Source organism: Salvelinus alpinus, chromosome 20, assembly GCF_045679555.1.
Source record: "Salvelinus alpinus chromosome 20, SLU_Salpinus.1, whole genome shotgun sequence".
Taxonomy (NCBI): domain Eukaryota; kingdom Metazoa; phylum Chordata; class Actinopteri; order Salmoniformes; family Salmonidae; genus Salvelinus; species Salvelinus alpinus.
Genome location: NC_092105.1, coordinates 27,143,554 through 27,161,477, shown reverse-complemented (window position 1 = coordinate 27,161,477; position 17,924 = coordinate 27,143,554). Strand labels below are relative to the sequence as shown.

Below are 17,924 nucleotides of genomic sequence, written 5' to 3'. Positions count from 1 at the left end.
GGCAAGGAATAAGTTAGTCCTAAATATTTCAAAAACTAAAAGCATTGTATTTGGAACAAAACACTCACTAAACCCTAAACCTCAACTAAATCTTGTAATAAATAATGTGGAAATTGAGAAAGTTGAGGGGACTAAATTGCTTGGAGTATCCCTGGATTGTAAACTGTCATGGTCAAAACATATTGATACAACAAATCAGATCAAATTTTATTTGTCACATGCGCCGAATACAACAGTCAAATGCTTATTTACAAGCCCTTAACCAACAATGCAGTTTTAAGAAAATATCCCCCCCCCCCCCCCCCCCCCAAAAAGTAAGAAACAAGAATAACAAATAATTAAAGAGCAGCAGTAAATAACAATAGCGGGGCTATATACAGGGGGTACTGGTACAGAGTCAATGTGCCGGGGCACCGGTATCGAGATAATTGAGTTAATATGTACATGTAGGTAGAGTTATTAAAGTGACTATGCATAGATAATAACAGAGAGTAGCAGCAGCGTAGAAGAGGGTGGGGTGGGGGGGCAATGAAAATAGTCCGGGTTGCCATTTGATTAGCTGTTCAGGAGTCTTATGGCTTGGGGGTAGAAGCTGTTTAGAAGCCTCTTGGACCTAGACTTGGCGCTCCGGTACTGCTTGCCGTGCAGTAGCAGAGAGAACAGTCTATGACTAGGGTGGCTGGAGTCTTTGACAATTTTTATATATTTTTATAGAGGTCCTGGATTGCAGGAAGCTTGGACCCAGTGATGTACTGAACCATATGCACTACCCTCTGTAGTGCCTTGTGGTCGGAGGCCGAGCAGTTGCCATACCAGGCAGTGATGCAACCAGTCAGGATGCTCTCGATGGTGCAGCTGTAAAACCTTTTAAGGATCTGAGGACCCATGCCAAATCTTTTCAGTCTCTTGAGGGGAAATAGGTTTTGTCATGCCCTCTTCACGACTGTCTTGGTGTGCTTGGTCCATGTTAGTTTGTTGGTGATGTGGACGCCAAGGAACTTGACGCTCTCAACTTCAACTTCAAATCATCTCCTTTGTCTTGATCACGTTGAGGGAGAGGTTGTTGTCCTTGCACCACACGGTCAAGATTATGACCTCCCTATAGGCTGTCTCATCGTTGTCGGTGATCAGGACTACCACTGTTGTGTCATCAGCAAACTTAATGATGGTGTTGGAGTCGTGCCTGGCCATGCAGTCATGAGTGGACAGGGAGTACAGGAGGTGACTGAGCACGCACCCCTGAGGGGCCCCCGTGTTGAGGATCAGCCTGGCGGATATGTTGTTACCTACCCTTGCCACCTGGGGGCGGCCCGTCAGGAAGTCCAGATCCAATTGCAGAGGGAGGTGTTTAGTCCTAGGGTCCTTAGCTTAGTGATGAGCTTTGAGGGCACTATGGTGTTGAACGCTGAGCTGTAGTCAATGAATAGCATTCTCACATAGGTGTTCCTTTTGTCCAGGTGTGAAAGGGCAGTGTAGAGTGCAATAGAGATTGCATCATCTGTGGATCTGTTGGTGCGGTATGCAAATTGAAGTGGGTCTAGGGTTTCTGGGATAATGGTGTTGATGTGAGCCATGACCAGCCTATCAAAGCATTTCATGGCTACAGACATGAGTGCTACGGGTCGGTAGTCATTTAAGCAGGTTACCTTAATGTTCTTGTGCACAGGGACTATGGTGGTCTGCTTGAAACATGTTGGTATTACAGACTCAGACAGGGAGAGGTTGAGAATGTCAGTGAAGACACTTGCCAGTTGGTCAGCGCATGCTCGGAGTACACGTCCTGGTAATCCGTCTGGCCCTGCGGCCTTGTGAATGTTGACCTGTTTAAAGGTCTTACTCACATCGGCTACGGAGAGCGTGATCACATAGTCGTCCGGAACAGCTGATGCTCTCATGCATGTTTCAGTGTTACTTGCCTCGAAGAGAGCATAGAAGTTATTTAGCTCGTCTGGTAGGCTCGTGTCACTGGGCAGCTCTCGGCTGGGCCTCCCTTTGTAGTCTGTAATAGTTTGCAAGCCCTGCCACATCCGACGAGTGTCAGAGCCGGTGTAGTACGATTCAATCTTAGTCCTGTATTGATGCTTTGCCTGTTTGATGGCTCGTCGGAGGGCATAGCGGGATTTTTTATAAGCTTCGGGTTGGAGTCCCGCTCCTTGAAAGCGGTAGCTCTACCCTTTAGCTCAGTGAGAATGTTGCCTGTAATCCATGGCTTCTGGTTGGGGTATATACGTACAGTCACTGTGGGGACGACGTCCTCGATGCATTTATTGATAAAGCCAGTGACTGATGTGGTATACTCCTCAATGCCATCGGAAGAATCCCAGAACCCTATTCCAGTCTGTGCTAGCAAAACAGTAGCTAAGATGGGGAGAAGTCGGTCCATAATAAAGCGCTGCTCTACCTTCTTAACAGAACTAACAAGGCAGGTCCTACAGGCTCTCATTTTGTCGCACCAGTACTACATAGAGCCATGATTACATGGAACTTTATTCCAGATCAGGTAACTGATGCAAGCAGTAGAATCAGATTTAAAAAACAGATAAAAATACACCTTATGGAACAGCAGGGACTGTGAAGCAACACAAACATAGGCACAGACACATGCATACACACACATGATAACATACGACCTATACACACACGTACACATGAATTTTGTGTTGTAGATATGTGGTAGAGGAGTAGGGGTCTGAGGGCACACAGTGTGTTGTGAAATCTGTTATGAATGTGTTGTAATGTTTTTAAAATTGTATAACTGCCTTAATTTTGCTAGTCCCCAGGAAGAGTAGCTGCTGCCTGGGCAGATCCATTATAAATACAAATACAACATACAAATACATACATGCTGTTCCTGTGTAAACTACTGGTGATAATAATTACATACAGTCATCAGTGATCTAATCCTACAACCTCATGACACCTTCTTAGTTCTAGGGAGGTGTATTGGTTAGAGATTATGGTTTCATGATTTCTCATAAATGAATCACTCATCTAACCCATCAAACACACACTTTTAATTGACATACAGCATTCACAAGAGCATACACTCTTCCTCAAACATGCACACAGAGGCAAACATTAATTAAACTTCATTAACTTAAAGGTCTCAACCATATCTATCATTATATTCAGCAACTATTGATGGAACTATTGGAAGAAAATAGTCCAGTTCATCACATTTCATCATTTATCAAATGTACAGTGTAAAGTGAACTAATAAAGTACAGTAGTTATACAATAAAAACAAGACAAAACAGATGTAGTTACTGTACCATTTAGAGATTACTTCTTTAATTGAAAATATACTTACTAAATCAGTGGAAACCTTTGTTGAGACCATGCTGTTTATACTGAGACAGCATAGCGCCAGGCCAGCTGTACCAGTACCACTGCACTGACCCATTACACAAATAACTCTGTTATTGCTAGAAAAAGCCTCTCAAGTGCTCTTGCACAATTCTTAGAGGACACTCGATTACACTGGAACTAGAATGAGCAAAGTATGAGCAAAATTAGCAAAACTCTATTCAGGAGGATTGTAACTGTTTCTTGTAGGCCGGATTGCTACAAGAAAAAGCCTCTCAATTTGCACAAGTGCTCTTGCACAATTCCTAGGACAATCGATCACATTGGTATCTCAAACATATAAAAAAAATCTATATTTCAATAATTCAAGGGTTCCAGGATCAGGGTTGGCCTCACCAGCCATAGGCATAATAGCTATGTGAATACATCAATATACACATTGTCAGATAATGTCTAATAGAGACATGACTAATACAGTTCTATACTACAGTTTATCCCAGGTGTTGGCTGCGGTTTCAGAGCCCCTTTGGGCTTGAAGGGCATGTGGTATCTCAGACACTTCCAGAAGTGGCCATTAGGGGACGCAGTAGAGCTGCTCTTTCCAGAGCTGGGCCTCCTCCACCTCAGAGCTCCCTGCTTCCTCCTGATGTAGTGCAGTGACTTGGGCAGGGAAGTGTAGTCCACCTTGCCATCTATCTCCACCAGGACAACCCGGAGGCCATTTTGGATCAAAGCGTCGTACAGGCCAATCTGCTGGTCGTAGCAAGGGCGGTCCTGCGGGCTCTGGTGCAGTGGTAACTGGTCCTCAGGATCCATTTTGGGGTGTAGAGGGGATGCACTCTGGGCTGACAGGATGATGATGAGTCGTCTGCTTCTCCTCATTGTCTCTGAGGTGACATCATGGATCGCTACAGGGAAACATAGGACTTTATTTTGTGAACAGGGACAATGCAGTAGATCAACATTCACATCAATTAAAATGTGTGTGTGTGTGTGTACCTTCCCCAGGGAGGTCATCCCGGCCACTGACAAAAAGTGTGTATCCGTATCGTCTCTCCAACACCTCAGGTAGAACCTGCAGAGCAAACATCTCTGCCCTGGACAACCCATCACCATGGACATAACTGACATAGGCATCATACAGCTTTCCATCTGGTGCTGGAAAAGTAAAGAGGAGAAGAGGAGCGGAGAGGAGAAGAGAAGATAAACATTTTATCCATTATAAATATATATATTTAGAAAATGGCCAGAGACCTTTAAAACTTCTTAAGACTAGGGGACGACATTTTCACTTTTGGATGAATTGGTGCCCAAATTAAACGGCCTCGTACTCTGTCCTAGATCATATGATATGCATATTATTATTACTATTGGATAGAGAACACTCTGAAGTTTCTAAAACTGTTTGAATTATATCTGTGAGTAAAACAGAACTTATATGGCAGGCAAACTTCCAAACAGGAAGTGAAAATTCTGAAATGGGTCGCTGTGAAAGGCATCGCCTATTCAATTGCCTTATATTTATGGATCTGTATGCACTTCATACGCCTTCCACTAGATGTCAACAGGCAGTAGAACGTGGAATGAAGCGTCTAGCCTGATGTGGGACCGAATGAGAGCCTTTGGAGTGACAGGTCAGGCATATTGCCAGTTTTTGGCCATGCACATGGGAATGTGCATGGGAATGTCATGTCCTTGTCTGCAATGCGTTAGATAGACATGAAGAAATGCTCCGTCTGGGACGTTATTGGATATGTATGAGAAAAACATCCTGAAGATTGATTCTCAACTGAGTTTGACCAGTTTATTCGATTTGTAATATCACTTTTTGAAGTTTTCGTTCATTAGCGTAAAGTTCTATGGACACGTGAACTACACATGCTAGCCAAAGTTGCTAATTCGACAGAAGTAATGGACATTATAAAACAAAAAAACAATTTATTGTGGAACTAGGATTCCTGGCACTGCATTCTGATGAAAGATCATCAAAGGTAAGGGAATATTTATGTAATTTCGTATTTCTGTTGACTCCAACATGGCGGAGAATGGCTGAGCGCTGTCTCAGATTATTGCATGCTGTGCTTTATACTAAAGTTATTTTTTAAATCTAACACAGCGGTTGCATTAAGAACCAGTGTATCTTTAATTATATGTTAAACATGTATCTTTCATCAAAGTTTATGATGAGTATTTCTGTATTTCACGTGATTCTCTGTAATTACTTTCGCTATTTTGGAGCCATTTCTGAACATGGCGCCAATGTAAAACTACGATTTGTGGCTAGAAATATGCACATAATCGAACAAAACATAAATGTATTGTATAACATGATGTCATATGACTGTCATCTGATGAAGTTGTTCAAAGGTTAGTGATTAATTTTATCTCTATTTGTGGGTTTTGTGAAAGCTATCTTTGCTGTGAAAAAAAGGCGGTGTGTTTTTGGATATTGTGGTGAGCTAACATAAATATATGTTGTGTTTTCGCTGTAAAACATTAAAAAAATTGGACATGTTGGCTGGATTCACAAGATGTTTATCTTTAATTATATGTACAACATGTATTTTTCATCAAAGTTTTATGATGAGTATTTCTGTATTTCACATTGCTCTCTGTAATTATTCTGGCTATTTTGAAGCCATTTCTGAACATGGCGCCAATGTAAAACCACGATTTGTGGCTATAAATATGCACATAATCGAACAAAACATAAATGTATTGTATAACATGATGTCATATGACTGTCATCTGATGAAGTTGTTCAAAGGTTAGTGATTAATTTTATCTCTATTTGTGGGTTTTGTGAAAGCTATCTTTGCTGTGAAAAAATGGCTGTGTTTTTTGGGATATGGTGGTGAGCTAACATAAATATATGTTGTGTTTTCGCTGTAAAACATTTTAAAAATCGGACATGTTGACTGGATTCACAAGATGTTTATCTTTCATTTGCTGTATTGGACTTGTGATATCATGAAATTATATTATATCCCTGTGGCGCTAGGCTAGGCTATGCTAGTCAGCGTTTCTGATGACAGTTATCCCGGATCCGGGATGGGTGGTCCAGTTAAGGCCAGGAATCTTTTGTGATCGTGGAAGATCTGTTTACGCACCTCTCTTTTTGGACACTAGGGGGCACAGTCTCCTATAGGCCAGCACCAGGTCCACTTTAAAGAGGCAGCACATCGCTACTCCAAGAACGACCATAGAAAAGGCCAGGCAGAGACACAGGCATGTGTAGAAACCACTCTGATTGGCTAGAAAGGAAGGAAGTGAGCTATGAAGAGGTTATCACATTATATGCTGACTGACAGTAGCTAGTCTAAGTTACTGTAACAATATCAGCACCTTAAATCAAGTCTCTCACAAATGACATGGCCAACGTCCTGTTCAAACACAGACTCTTATGGGTGATTTGAAGTCCTCCATGTTACTTAGGACTGTGTTTGGGATCCTACCTGGTTGGAGCCACAGAAACCCTATGTCCCGACCCAGGGCGTTCGTGGCGATGCAGCTGATGGTCACGTTGAGGAACTCAGGACGGACCTCATAGATAGACAGAGTGGACCGGCCATAGACCCCACTACTCCTATGAAGGCTGAGGTTCAGGTGGTGAGAGAGTGAGATGATCACAGTCACAGTGTAGGACAGAGCTCTACACACATACTCATGCACACGCATGTGTACCCACACACGCAAGCACGCACACAAACACACAGACTGAGATACAGAGTGTATACTACAGTTTTAAAAGAGTACTCACATTGTTGTCTTTGTCACGTTGAGCTGTTTTATGTGGTCAGTATGTCTTCCATCTACCGTCCAGAACATAGAGCTCTCTGACTCTGTACCTTCACCGACCCCCAGAAACGCTGAACACACCAGCTCTACTCTTGAGCCTGCCGTCAAACAGAAAACACTCTTGAGTCAGTGGCTGTGTCATGGCCCTTTTTAGTATTATCTACGAAAAAGCATGATGTCATCATTTCTCACCTGTTTCAACCGTAACGGTTTCTTTTCTGGGATAGGTTACTTGGGGATTCAACAGGACTTTTTCTGCCAATACAAAGACCACACAGGTATGGCAAGATAGTCAAACAAAGCCGTATCGATAACGTACAGGTAAACAGAAATGCTCCAATCCTTAAAAAGTTACAAATCACCTAATTGTAACAAACAGAGAATAACAAATAAATGGAAAATATAAACAATTTACAATTTCACTCTCGGTTGCAGCAACAGAAAGTGTGGTGAGAAGAAATATATGCTCACGGCATAGAAGTGAAAAGGAGGTTTAGCTTTACCTTTGTTGACTTTGAGCTGAGTGCTGTGGGTGGCGGTGTAGTTTCTCCCCTGCAGAGAGAACTCTACCAGGCAGGTATAAACTCCAGCATGGCTCTCAGTAGCATTGACCAACCGGAGCCTCTTCGGACAATCTTCTTCAATGATCGTCTCTCCATGCTTGTCGACAGGACTACAGTCCTGCACATCCCATCAGAGATGCTGTATTTTATTTATTTATTTTATGTCACCTTTATTTAACCAGGTAGGCAAGTTGAGAACAAGTTCTCATTTACAATTGCGACCTGGCCAAGATAAAGCAAAGCAGTTCGACACATACAACAACACAGAGTTACACATGGAGTAAAACAAACATACAGTCAATAACACAGTAGAAAAATGTATGTACAGGTGCAGTAATCTGTGAGCTGCTCTGACAGCTGGTGCTTAAACTTCTTAGGGCTGCAATCCCGGTAATGAGATCGATATGACAACAGCCAGTGAAAGTGCAGGGCGCCAAATTCAAACAACAGAAATCTCATAATTAAAATTCCTCAAACATACATGTGTCTTATACCATTTTAAAGGGAATCTTGTTGTTAATCTCACCAAAGTGTCCGATTTCAAATAGGCTTTTCAGCGAAAGCACCACAAACAATTATGTTAGGTAACCACCAACTCACAGAACAATTCAGCCATTTTTCCAGCCAAAGAGAGGAGTCACAAAAAGCACAAATAGAGATAAAATGAATCACTAACCTTTGATGATCTTCATCAGATGACACTCATAGGACTTCATGTTACACAATACATGTATGTTTTGTTTGATGAAGTTCATATTGGCGTGTTACGTTCACTAGTTCCAAAAACATCCAGTGATTTTGCATAGCCACATCGATTCAACATAAATGCTCACCATAAATGTAGATGATAATACAAGTTATACACATGGAATTATAGATATACCTCTCCTTAATGCAACCGCTGTGTCAGATTTCAAAAAAACTTTACGGAAAAAGCAAACCATGCAATAATCTGAGACGGCGCTCAGAACAATAGTCAAATTAGCCGCCATGTTGGAGTCAACAGAAACCAGAAATTACATGATAAATATTCCCTTACCTTTGATGATCTACATCAGAATGCACTCCCAGGAATCCCAGGTCCACAATAAATGCTTGATTTGTTCGATAATGTCCGTTATTTATGTCCAATTAGCTACTTTTGTTAGCGCGTTTGGTAAACAATTCCAAAGTCACGAAGCGCGTTCCCCAAAAGCTGACGAAATGTCCAAAAGTTCAGTAACAGTCAGTAGAAACATGTCAAACGATGTATTGAATCAATCTTTAGAATGTTGTTGACATAAATCTTGAATAACGTTCCAACCTGAGAATTACATTGACTTCAGATGAGGATGGAACAGAGCTCCCTCTCATGTGAACGCGCATGGTGAAAGCATGGTCAGGTCATGGCAGACCTGACTAATTTCCCTCTCATTCGGCCCCCCTTCACAGTAGAGGCATCAGACAAAGTTCTACAGACTGTTGACATATAGTGGAAGCCGTAGAAAGTGAAAACTCATTCACATCTCGCTGTGATTTCAATGGGATCTTGGTTGAAAATCGAACAGCCTCAGAATTTCCACTTCCTGTTTGGATTTTTTCTCAGGTTTTTGCCTGCCATATGAGTTCTGTTATACTCACAGACATAATTAAAACAGTTTTAGAAACTTCAGAGAGTTTTCTATCCAATACTAATTGGATACTAATAATAATATGCATATATTAGCAACTATGACTGAGGAGCAGGCCGTTTACTCTGGGCACCTCTGTGCACCTTTCATCCAAGCTACTCAATACTGCCCCTGCAGCCACAAGAAGTTAAAGCTAGTGAGGGAGATAAGTGTTTCCAGTTTCAGAGATTTTTGTAGTTCATTCCAGTCATTGGCAGCAGAGAACTGGAAGGAGAGGCGGCCAAAGGAAGAATTGGTTTTGGGGGTGACCAGAGAGATATACCTGCTGGAGCGCGTGCTACAGGTGGGTGCTGCTATGGTGACCAGCGAGCTGAGATAAGGGGGGACTTTACCTAGCAGGGTCTTGTAGATGACCTGGAGCCAGTGGGTTTGGCGACGAGTATGAAGCGAGGGCCAGCCAACGAGAGTGTACAGGTCGCAGTGGTGGGTAGTATATGGGGCTTTGGTGACAAAACGGATGGCACTGTGATAGACTGCATCTAATTTATTGAGTAGGGTATTGGAGGCTATTTTGTAAATGACATCGCCGAAGTCGAGGATCGGTAGGATGGTCAGTTTTACAAGGGTATGTTTGGCAGCATGAGTGAAGGATGCTTTGTTGCGAAATAGGAAGCCGATTCTAGATTTAACTTTGTATTGGAGATGTTTGATGTGAGTCTGGAAGGAGAGTTTACAGTCTAACCAGACACCTAGGTATTTGTATTTGTCCACATATTCTAAGTCAGAACCGTCCAGAGTAGTGATGTTGGACGGGCGGGCAGGTGCAGGCAGCGATCGGTTGAAGAGCATGCATTTAGTTTTACTTGTATTTAAGAGCAATTGAAGGCCACGGAAGGAGAGTTGTATGGCATTGAAGCTCGTCTGGAGGGTTGTTATCACAGTGTCCAAAGAAGGGCCATAAGTATACAGAATGGTGTAGTCTGCGTAGAGGTGGATCAGAGACTCACCAGCAGCAAGAGCGACATCATTGATGTATACAGAGAAGAGAGTCGGTCCAAGAATTGAACCCTGTGGCACCCCCATAGAGACTGCCAGAGGCCCGGACAACAGGCCCTCCGATTTGACACACTGAACTCTATCAGAGAAGTAGTTGGTGAACCAGGCGAGGCAATCATTTGAGAAACCAAGGCTGTCGAGTCTGCCGATGAGGATGTGGTGATTGACAGAGTCGAAAGCCTTGGCCAGGTCAATGAATACGGCTGCACAGTATTGTTTCTTATCGATGGCGGTTAGGATATCGTTTAGGACCTTGAGCGTGGCTGAGGTGCACCCATGACCAGCTCTAAAACCAGATTGCATAGCAGAGAAGGTATGGTGGAATTCGAAATGGTCGGTAATCTGTTTGTTGACTTGGCTTTCGAAGACCTTAGAAAGGCAGGGTAGGATAGATATAGGTCTGTAGCAGTTTGGATCAAGAGTGTCCCACCCGTTGAAGAGGGGGATGACCGCAGCTGCTTTCCAATCTTTGGGAATCTCAGACGACACGAAAGAGAGTTTGAACAGGCTAGTAATAGGGGTTGCAACAATTTCGGCAGATCATTTTAGAAAGAAAGGGTCCAGATTGTCTAGCCCGGCTGATTTGTAGGGGTCCAGATTTTGCAGCTCTTTCAGAACATCAGCTGACTGGATTTGGGAGGAGAAATGGGAAAGGCTTGGGCGAGTTGCTGTGGGGGGTGCAGTGCTGTTGACCGGGGTAGGGGTAGCCAGGTGGAAAGCACGGCCAGCCGTAGAAAAATGCTTATTGAGATTCTCAATTACAGTGGATTTATCGGTGGTGACAGTGTTTCTTGTCCTCAGCGCAGTGGGCAGCTGGGAGGAGGTGTTCTTATTCTCCATGGACTTTACAGTGTCCCAGAACTTTTTTGAGTTTGTGTTGCAGGAAGCAAATTTCTGCTTAAAAAAGCTAGCCTTGGCTTTTCTAACTGCCTGTGTATATTGGTTTCTAGCTTCCCAGAAAAGTTGCATATCACGGGGGCTGTTCGATGCTAATGCAGAACGCCATAGGATGTTTTTCTGTTGGTTAAGGGCAGTCAGGTCTGGAGAGAACCAAGGGCTATATCTGTTCCTGGTTCTACATTTCTTGAATGGGGCATGCTTATTTAGATGGTGAGGAAGGCATTTAAAAAAAATAACCAGGCATCCTCTACTGACGGGATGAGATCAATATCCTTCCAGGATACCCCGGCCAGGTCGATTAGAAAGGCCTGCTCGCTGAAGTGTTTCAGGGAGCGTTTGACAGTGATGAGTGGAGGTCGTTTGACCTCGGACCCATTATGGATGCAGGCAATGAGGCAGTGATCACTGAGATCTTGGTTGAAAACAGCAGAGGTGTATTTAGAGGGCAAGTTGGTTAGGATAATATCTATGAGGGTGCCCGTGTTTACGGCTTTGGGTGGTACCTGGTAGGTTCATTGATAATTTGTGTGAGATTGAGGGCATCAAGTTTAGATTGTAGGATGGCTGGGGTGTTAAGCATGTTCCAGTTTAGGTCGCCTAGCTACACGAGCTCTGAAGATAGATGGGGGGCAATCAGTTCACATATGGTGTCCAGAGCACAGCTGGGGGCAGAGGGTGGTCTATAGCAGGCCGGCAACGGTGAGAGACTTGTTGTTAGAGAGGTGGATTTTTAAAAGTAGAAGTTCAAATTGCTTGGGTACAGACCTGGATAGTAGGACAGAACTCTGCAGGCTATCTTTGCAGTAGATTGCAACACCGCCCCCTTTGGCCGTTCTATCTTGTCTGAAAATGTTGTAGTAAGGAATGGAGATTTCAGAATTTTTGGTGGTCTTCCTAAGCCAGGATTCAGACACGGCTAGAACATCCGGGTTGGCAGAGTGTGCTAAAGCAGTGAATAAAACAAACTTAGGGAGGAGGCTTCTAATGTTAACATGCATGAAACCAAGGCTATTACGTTTACAGAAGTCATCAAAAGAGAGCGCCTGGGGAATAGGAGTGGAGCTAGGCACTGCAGGGCCTTGATTCACCTCTACATCACCAGAGGAACAGAGGAGGAGTAGGATAAGGGTACGGCTAAAAGCTATGAGAATTGGTCGTCTAGAACGTCCGGAACAGAGAGTAAAAGGAGGTTTCTGGGGGCAATAAAATAGCTTCAAGGTATAATGTACAGACAAAGGTATGGTAGGATGTGAATACAGTGGAGGTAAACCTAGGTATTGAGTGATGATGAGAGAGATATTGTCTCTAGAAACATCATTGAAACCAGGTGATGTCATCGCATGTGTGGGTGGTGGAACTGAAAGGTTGGATAAGGTATAATGAGCAGGGCTAGAGGCTCTACAGTGAAATAAGCCAATAAACACTAATCAGCACAGCAATGGACAAGGCATATTGACATTAATAATCTTGAAGCTAGGGGGCAGAATTTTTATGTTTGGAAAAATAACGTTCCCAATGTAAGCTGCCTATTTCTCAGGTCCAGATGCTAGAATATGCACATAATTGACAGAGTAGGATAGAAAACACTCTAAAGTTTCCAAAACCGTCAAAATATTGTCTGTGAGTATAACAGAACTGATTTTGCAGGCGAAAACCTAAGGAAATCCAACCCGGAAGTGCCTCTTATTTTGAAAAATCACTGTTCCATTGCCTGCCTTTCGTCCATTTAAAGGGATATCAACCAGATTCCTTTTCCTATGGCTTCCACAGGGTGTGAACAGTCTTTAGACATAGTTTCAAGCTTTTATTCTGAAAAAGTGGATAGCTGAATGTCCTTCCATTAGTTCATGCACGCGACACTGGTAGCTAAACATTTTCTTTCTCTCTTGTATTGAATAGTTTACAGTCCGGTTGAAATATTATCGATAATTTATGTTAAAAACAACCTGAAGATTGATTATTAAAAACGTTTGACATGTTTCTACGAACTTTACGGATACTATTTGGAATTTTCGTCAACCCTTGATGACGATTGCTTTCGCTGTAAAGCATATTTTCTAAATCTGACACGACAGGTGGATTAACAACAAGCTAAGCTGTGTTTTGCTATATTGCACTTGTGATTTCATGAATACAAATATTTTTAGCAAATGTTTTTGAATTTGGCGCTCTGCAATTCAGCGGTTGTTGATGAAAATGATCCCGCTAAAGGGATCCGTGCGTCAAGAAGTTTTAAGGACAGGCATGCTTAGTCGAGTGATCATAAGGGTCCAGTGAGTAGTGAGGTTGGTTGGGGTAACGGTGATTCAGACAGCTAGCTGGGCCATCGGTAGCAAGCTAGCATAGGATGGAGGTCTGTTTTTAGCCACCTCGTGCGTTTCCGACGGTAGATTAGTGGGGTTCTGTGTGGTAGAGGGGATCAATCCAGTTGGCAAAATAGATATAGTTATAGTGACCCAAGAAAAATTGTCCGATACACCTATTCAGATAGCAGCCGATAAGACAGCTAACGATTAGCGGGCCGCAGATGAGCGTTCAGGTAACGTTGCGATGGAGTGGCCAGTTGGATAATTCCCTCGGGCAGATAACGTCGGTAGTCCAGTCGTGAAGGCCCGGTGGGGCTCCGCATCGGCAGTAAAACGGGTCCGGATAGGTGATTGTAGCCCAGGAGTGGCTGATGGAACTCTTCAGCTGGCTAGCTCCGGAATAATTGATGTTTGCTCCGGGATCGACGTAAGCCAATAATCACACGGCTAGCAGCTAGCTAGCTGCGAGATCCAGGTGTAAATGTCCAGAGCTTGCGGTTGAAATCCGGGGATATGGAGAGAAAAATAGGTCCGGTATGTTCTGGTCTGAGTCGCGTTGTACAAAACTGGCGATAGCTTTTCGGGCTAAAGGATAGCTGATGACCACAAACCGTGATTAGCTGAATACTAACGTTAGCAAGTAAACTGGCTAGCTTCTGGTTAGCTTCTGGTTAGCTTCTATTGTGGAGTTCAGATTTGAGGTAAATAATACCTTTTTTTATTGGTGAGGCGGGTTGCAGGAGAGTGTTTTGAAGTTGAGTTTTTGGAAAATAAAATTTGTAAAAGATATGCGAAGAAAGATGTAAATATATATATAACGTTACACGGGACACGACAAGACGAGGACAAAGGACGTCTGACTGCTATGCCATCTTGGAATAGTATGTCAAAGTTAGCTCACGCAATCCTATCTAATTATCCCAAATGTTTTCAATGTTTTTTTCTATTACCAATTTTGAGTACTTGACAGCAATGACACAAGGTATCATGCCCGTTGTCATAAGCTGATGTCAGCTCTTATGATTGTTCATGATATCTGTTATGTCATTACTATGACATTGTAATGCAGGCCTTATGGCACGGGTATGTCTAGATGGGCGTCTGCTCTTACCTTGAACCATTGGATGTGTGCTGTGGGGTCTAGACCGAGGACATCCTGCTGTCTGCAGAACACCACTTCACTCATCCCCTGGGATACAGCCCTGTTCTCAGCTGGGACAGGACAGGGCCCAGGGTCCACAGACAACACAAACTTAATCTCCCACGATCCATTGGGGTACCTGTGTCATAACACACATGAACATATGACCAGCGCTCTCCATTTACTATTGAAACAATAATGTTGAGAATTATTAATGTGAGACATTAATACATTTAGGATCTGGAAAGTGAAGACTGATTCATACCAATCATCCTGATTCAATCTGTGTGCGATATTGGAATTATCTCCAAACATTCTTGAAATCACTTTAGGAACTAAAATATCTGATATGCTTTAACAAAGTCATTTTCTCAACTACATACAGTAACCTAGAGAGGTTTCTTACTTGCTCTCACAAGTGTAGTGTCCGTTATGGGAGGTGTCGGTTGGTAGAAACCACAGAACCTCCCCTCTGACCTCCACCCCAGAGGTCATGTTAAGGGTCTGGTTCCCCCCTCTACTCCAGGTCACAGTGGTTCGGTCCTCAGTGTCATCGTCATCACTACACTTCAGCTGGACGAAGTGACCTGCACTGATGTGGTGGACCTCTACGGCCCCCTGGTGTTCTGGATGACACAATGAAGAGGTTGTTGTTACTGGTTTATGTCAACTCAATACGACCATCAATTCCCTCAGGGGCAATTTAGAAGGAGGAGGACAGGAGTACTTAAAACAGTATAGGCTTGAGGTCTAGCACTATATGACTAGCTGAAAAAACTGGAACCCGATGGCCAGTCAGCTGCAACCCACAAACCATCAGCTGTGACCCTCCAGTGGGTCCTGACCAAATCCCCGTTAGCTACTACTCTTCATCAGTGGCTATCTATGCTAGAGCAAATCTATATTGAGCATTGACAGTAGAATACCAATGTAGAGCACTTTTCAAGGCACCCCAAGCAGGAAATGAAACTGCTGCTGTTACACTTTAAGAGGTTGCTTGACCTTATTGTTTGCAATATCCGTCTACATGCATAAAAAGAAGGGCAAACCAATCAGCCTTTCTTCTGACGCACATTTCAGATTTTGACCCCATTTAGGGAGACAGGATGTATAGAAGAAGACAAACATTTAAGAGAGCCTTTCAAAACTCAACAGTGAGGGGGGAAGAGGAGAGGGGGGTAGAGAGAGAAAGAAAGACAGCATAATACCACCTGTCTCCCATGACAGAAACAGTCAAATCAAACATATTACACCATTTTACACACCTAAATTAAAGCCCCACCTTTGAAAATTTTAATAAAGCCTTGAAAAATTCAATAATTTATGTACAAGTTACTGATAAGAGCTTTTTATTACCTTTTATTTAACTAGGCAAGTCATTTAAGAACAAATTGTTATTTACAATGATGGCCTAACCCAGCCATTTGTGCACCACCCTATGGGACTCCCAATCACAGCCAGATGTGATGCAGCTTGGATTTGAACCAGGGACTGCAGTGACGCTTCTTGCACTGAGATGCAGTGCCTTAGAGTGCTACACCACTCGGGAGCCTGAGTGCTTAATAACAGTGGTGTAATGTAACTGGGTAAAAATACTTTGAGGTACAACTTAAGTCGTTTTATGGGTATCTGTACTTCTTTTGGGCAACCTTTAATTTTACTCCACTACATTCCTAAAGAAAATATGTACTTTTTACTCACATATCTTTTCCCTGACACCCAAAAGTACTCGTTACATTTCAAGTTCTTAGCAAGACAGGATTCACTCACTTTCCAATTCACACACTTATCAAGAGAACGTACACCGAGGTCATCACTTCTGCCTTTGATTTGATCAGTAAACACATGCTTCGTTTGTAAATGTCTGAGTATGCCACTGGCTATCCATAAATAAAATAGGAAATTAAATCTGGTTTGCGTAATATAAGGACTTTGAAAGGATTTACTTTTACTTTTGATACTTAAGTGTATTTAAAACCAAATACTTTTAGACTTTCTCAAGTAAGCCTAGTATTTTACTGGGTGACTTTCACTTTTACTTGGGTCATTTTCTACTAAGGTATCTATAGTTTTACGCAAGTATGACAATTGGGTACTTTTTCCACTACTGCTTAATAAGTGAACATAGGGAACACTATATAGCCATACCTTATTTTGGATGCTAGGGCTTTTACAAAGCATAATACAGATCATAGCAAGCAACAGTTGGTTAAGGATAAACCATTAGAATGATCCTACATGAAAAAAATACTATAGGTCTAAATACTGTAGTATTACTATATTTTTATACTATACTTTCACTGCAGTGATTTTGTGCACTTTACTGTAGTGTTTTTGTGGACATGACTATAGTATTCACTGTAGTGTTTTTGCGAACATAACTGTAGTATACTGTAGTATTTACTAAAGTGTTTTTGCGGACATGACTGTAGAATATTAGTGTTCACTGTGGTGTTTTTGCGGACTTTACTGTAGTATTCACTGTAGTGTTTTTGAGGACATGACTGTAGTATAATATAATAGTGGTTCCCAACCAGGGGTACTAGGATGGTGCTTGGCCTATCCACAGGGGGTACTTGAGAAGACACATGAGACCATAGGCCTACTGCTAAAATGCACAAGGGGGTACTTCAGGGGTACTCCGGACAGAGCAACATTCAGTTGGTGGTACAATAACTGAAAAGGGTTGGGAACCACTGTACTGTAGTAATTGCTGTAGTGTTTTTGCGAACATGACTGTAGTATATTATAGTATTCACTAACATTTTTGAAGACATGATTGCAGTTTACTATATTATTCATTGTAGTGTTTTTGCTGACTTTACTTTTTTCAAGTTACTCACAATGTTCCCTAAAAAAGTTAAAATTGAACTAAGTATTTGGTCTCCACAACTGTTTATTTCACTATTAATATTACAGAACCTTTGTTTTTGATTCAGAACTTAATATATCCATTTAAATCAGAAAATTAACAAATGGCATTGACAAAATTGACACCCTAGACTTAATATTTGGTAGCACATCCTTTGGTCAAGATAACTGCAATCCAGCGCTTCCTATAGCCATTGATGAGTTTCCTGCACCTCTGTACTGGTAGTTTGGCCCACTTCTCTTGTGCAAACTGCTGCAGTTCTCCCAGATTTGAAGAGTGCCTTCTCCACATGTTTTCAATGGGATTTAGATCTGGACTCATTGCTGGCCACTTCAGAACAGTCCAGCATTTTGTCTTGAACCTTTGGTGGGT

General features: G+C 42.5%; 1 protein-coding gene across 1 annotated transcript in view; it reads right to left on the bottom strand.

The window, feature by feature from the left end:
- Positions 1–2,999: 2,999 nt before the first annotated feature.
- Positions 3,000–17,924, bottom strand: part of LOC139546599 (interleukin-1 receptor type 1-like) — a 34,463-nt gene continuing 19,538 nt past the window's right edge. Inside the window, exons 3-11 of the mRNA XM_071355157.1 lie at positions 15,087–15,306; positions 14,651–14,819; positions 7,608–7,785; positions 7,297–7,359; positions 7,067–7,202; positions 6,762–6,901; positions 6,417–6,560; positions 4,306–4,464; positions 3,000–4,214 (exon numbers count right to left, since the gene is read on the bottom strand). Coding sequence (XP_071211258.1) covers positions 3,775–4,214; positions 4,306–4,464; positions 6,417–6,560; positions 6,762–6,901; positions 7,067–7,202; positions 7,297–7,359; positions 7,608–7,785; positions 14,651–14,819; positions 15,087–15,306 — 1,649 coding nt within the window. The 3' untranslated portion in view covers positions 3,000–3,774. The remainder of the gene's footprint in view (positions 4,215–4,305; positions 4,465–6,416; positions 6,561–6,761; positions 6,902–7,066; positions 7,203–7,296; positions 7,360–7,607; positions 7,786–14,650; positions 14,820–15,086; positions 15,307–17,924) is intronic.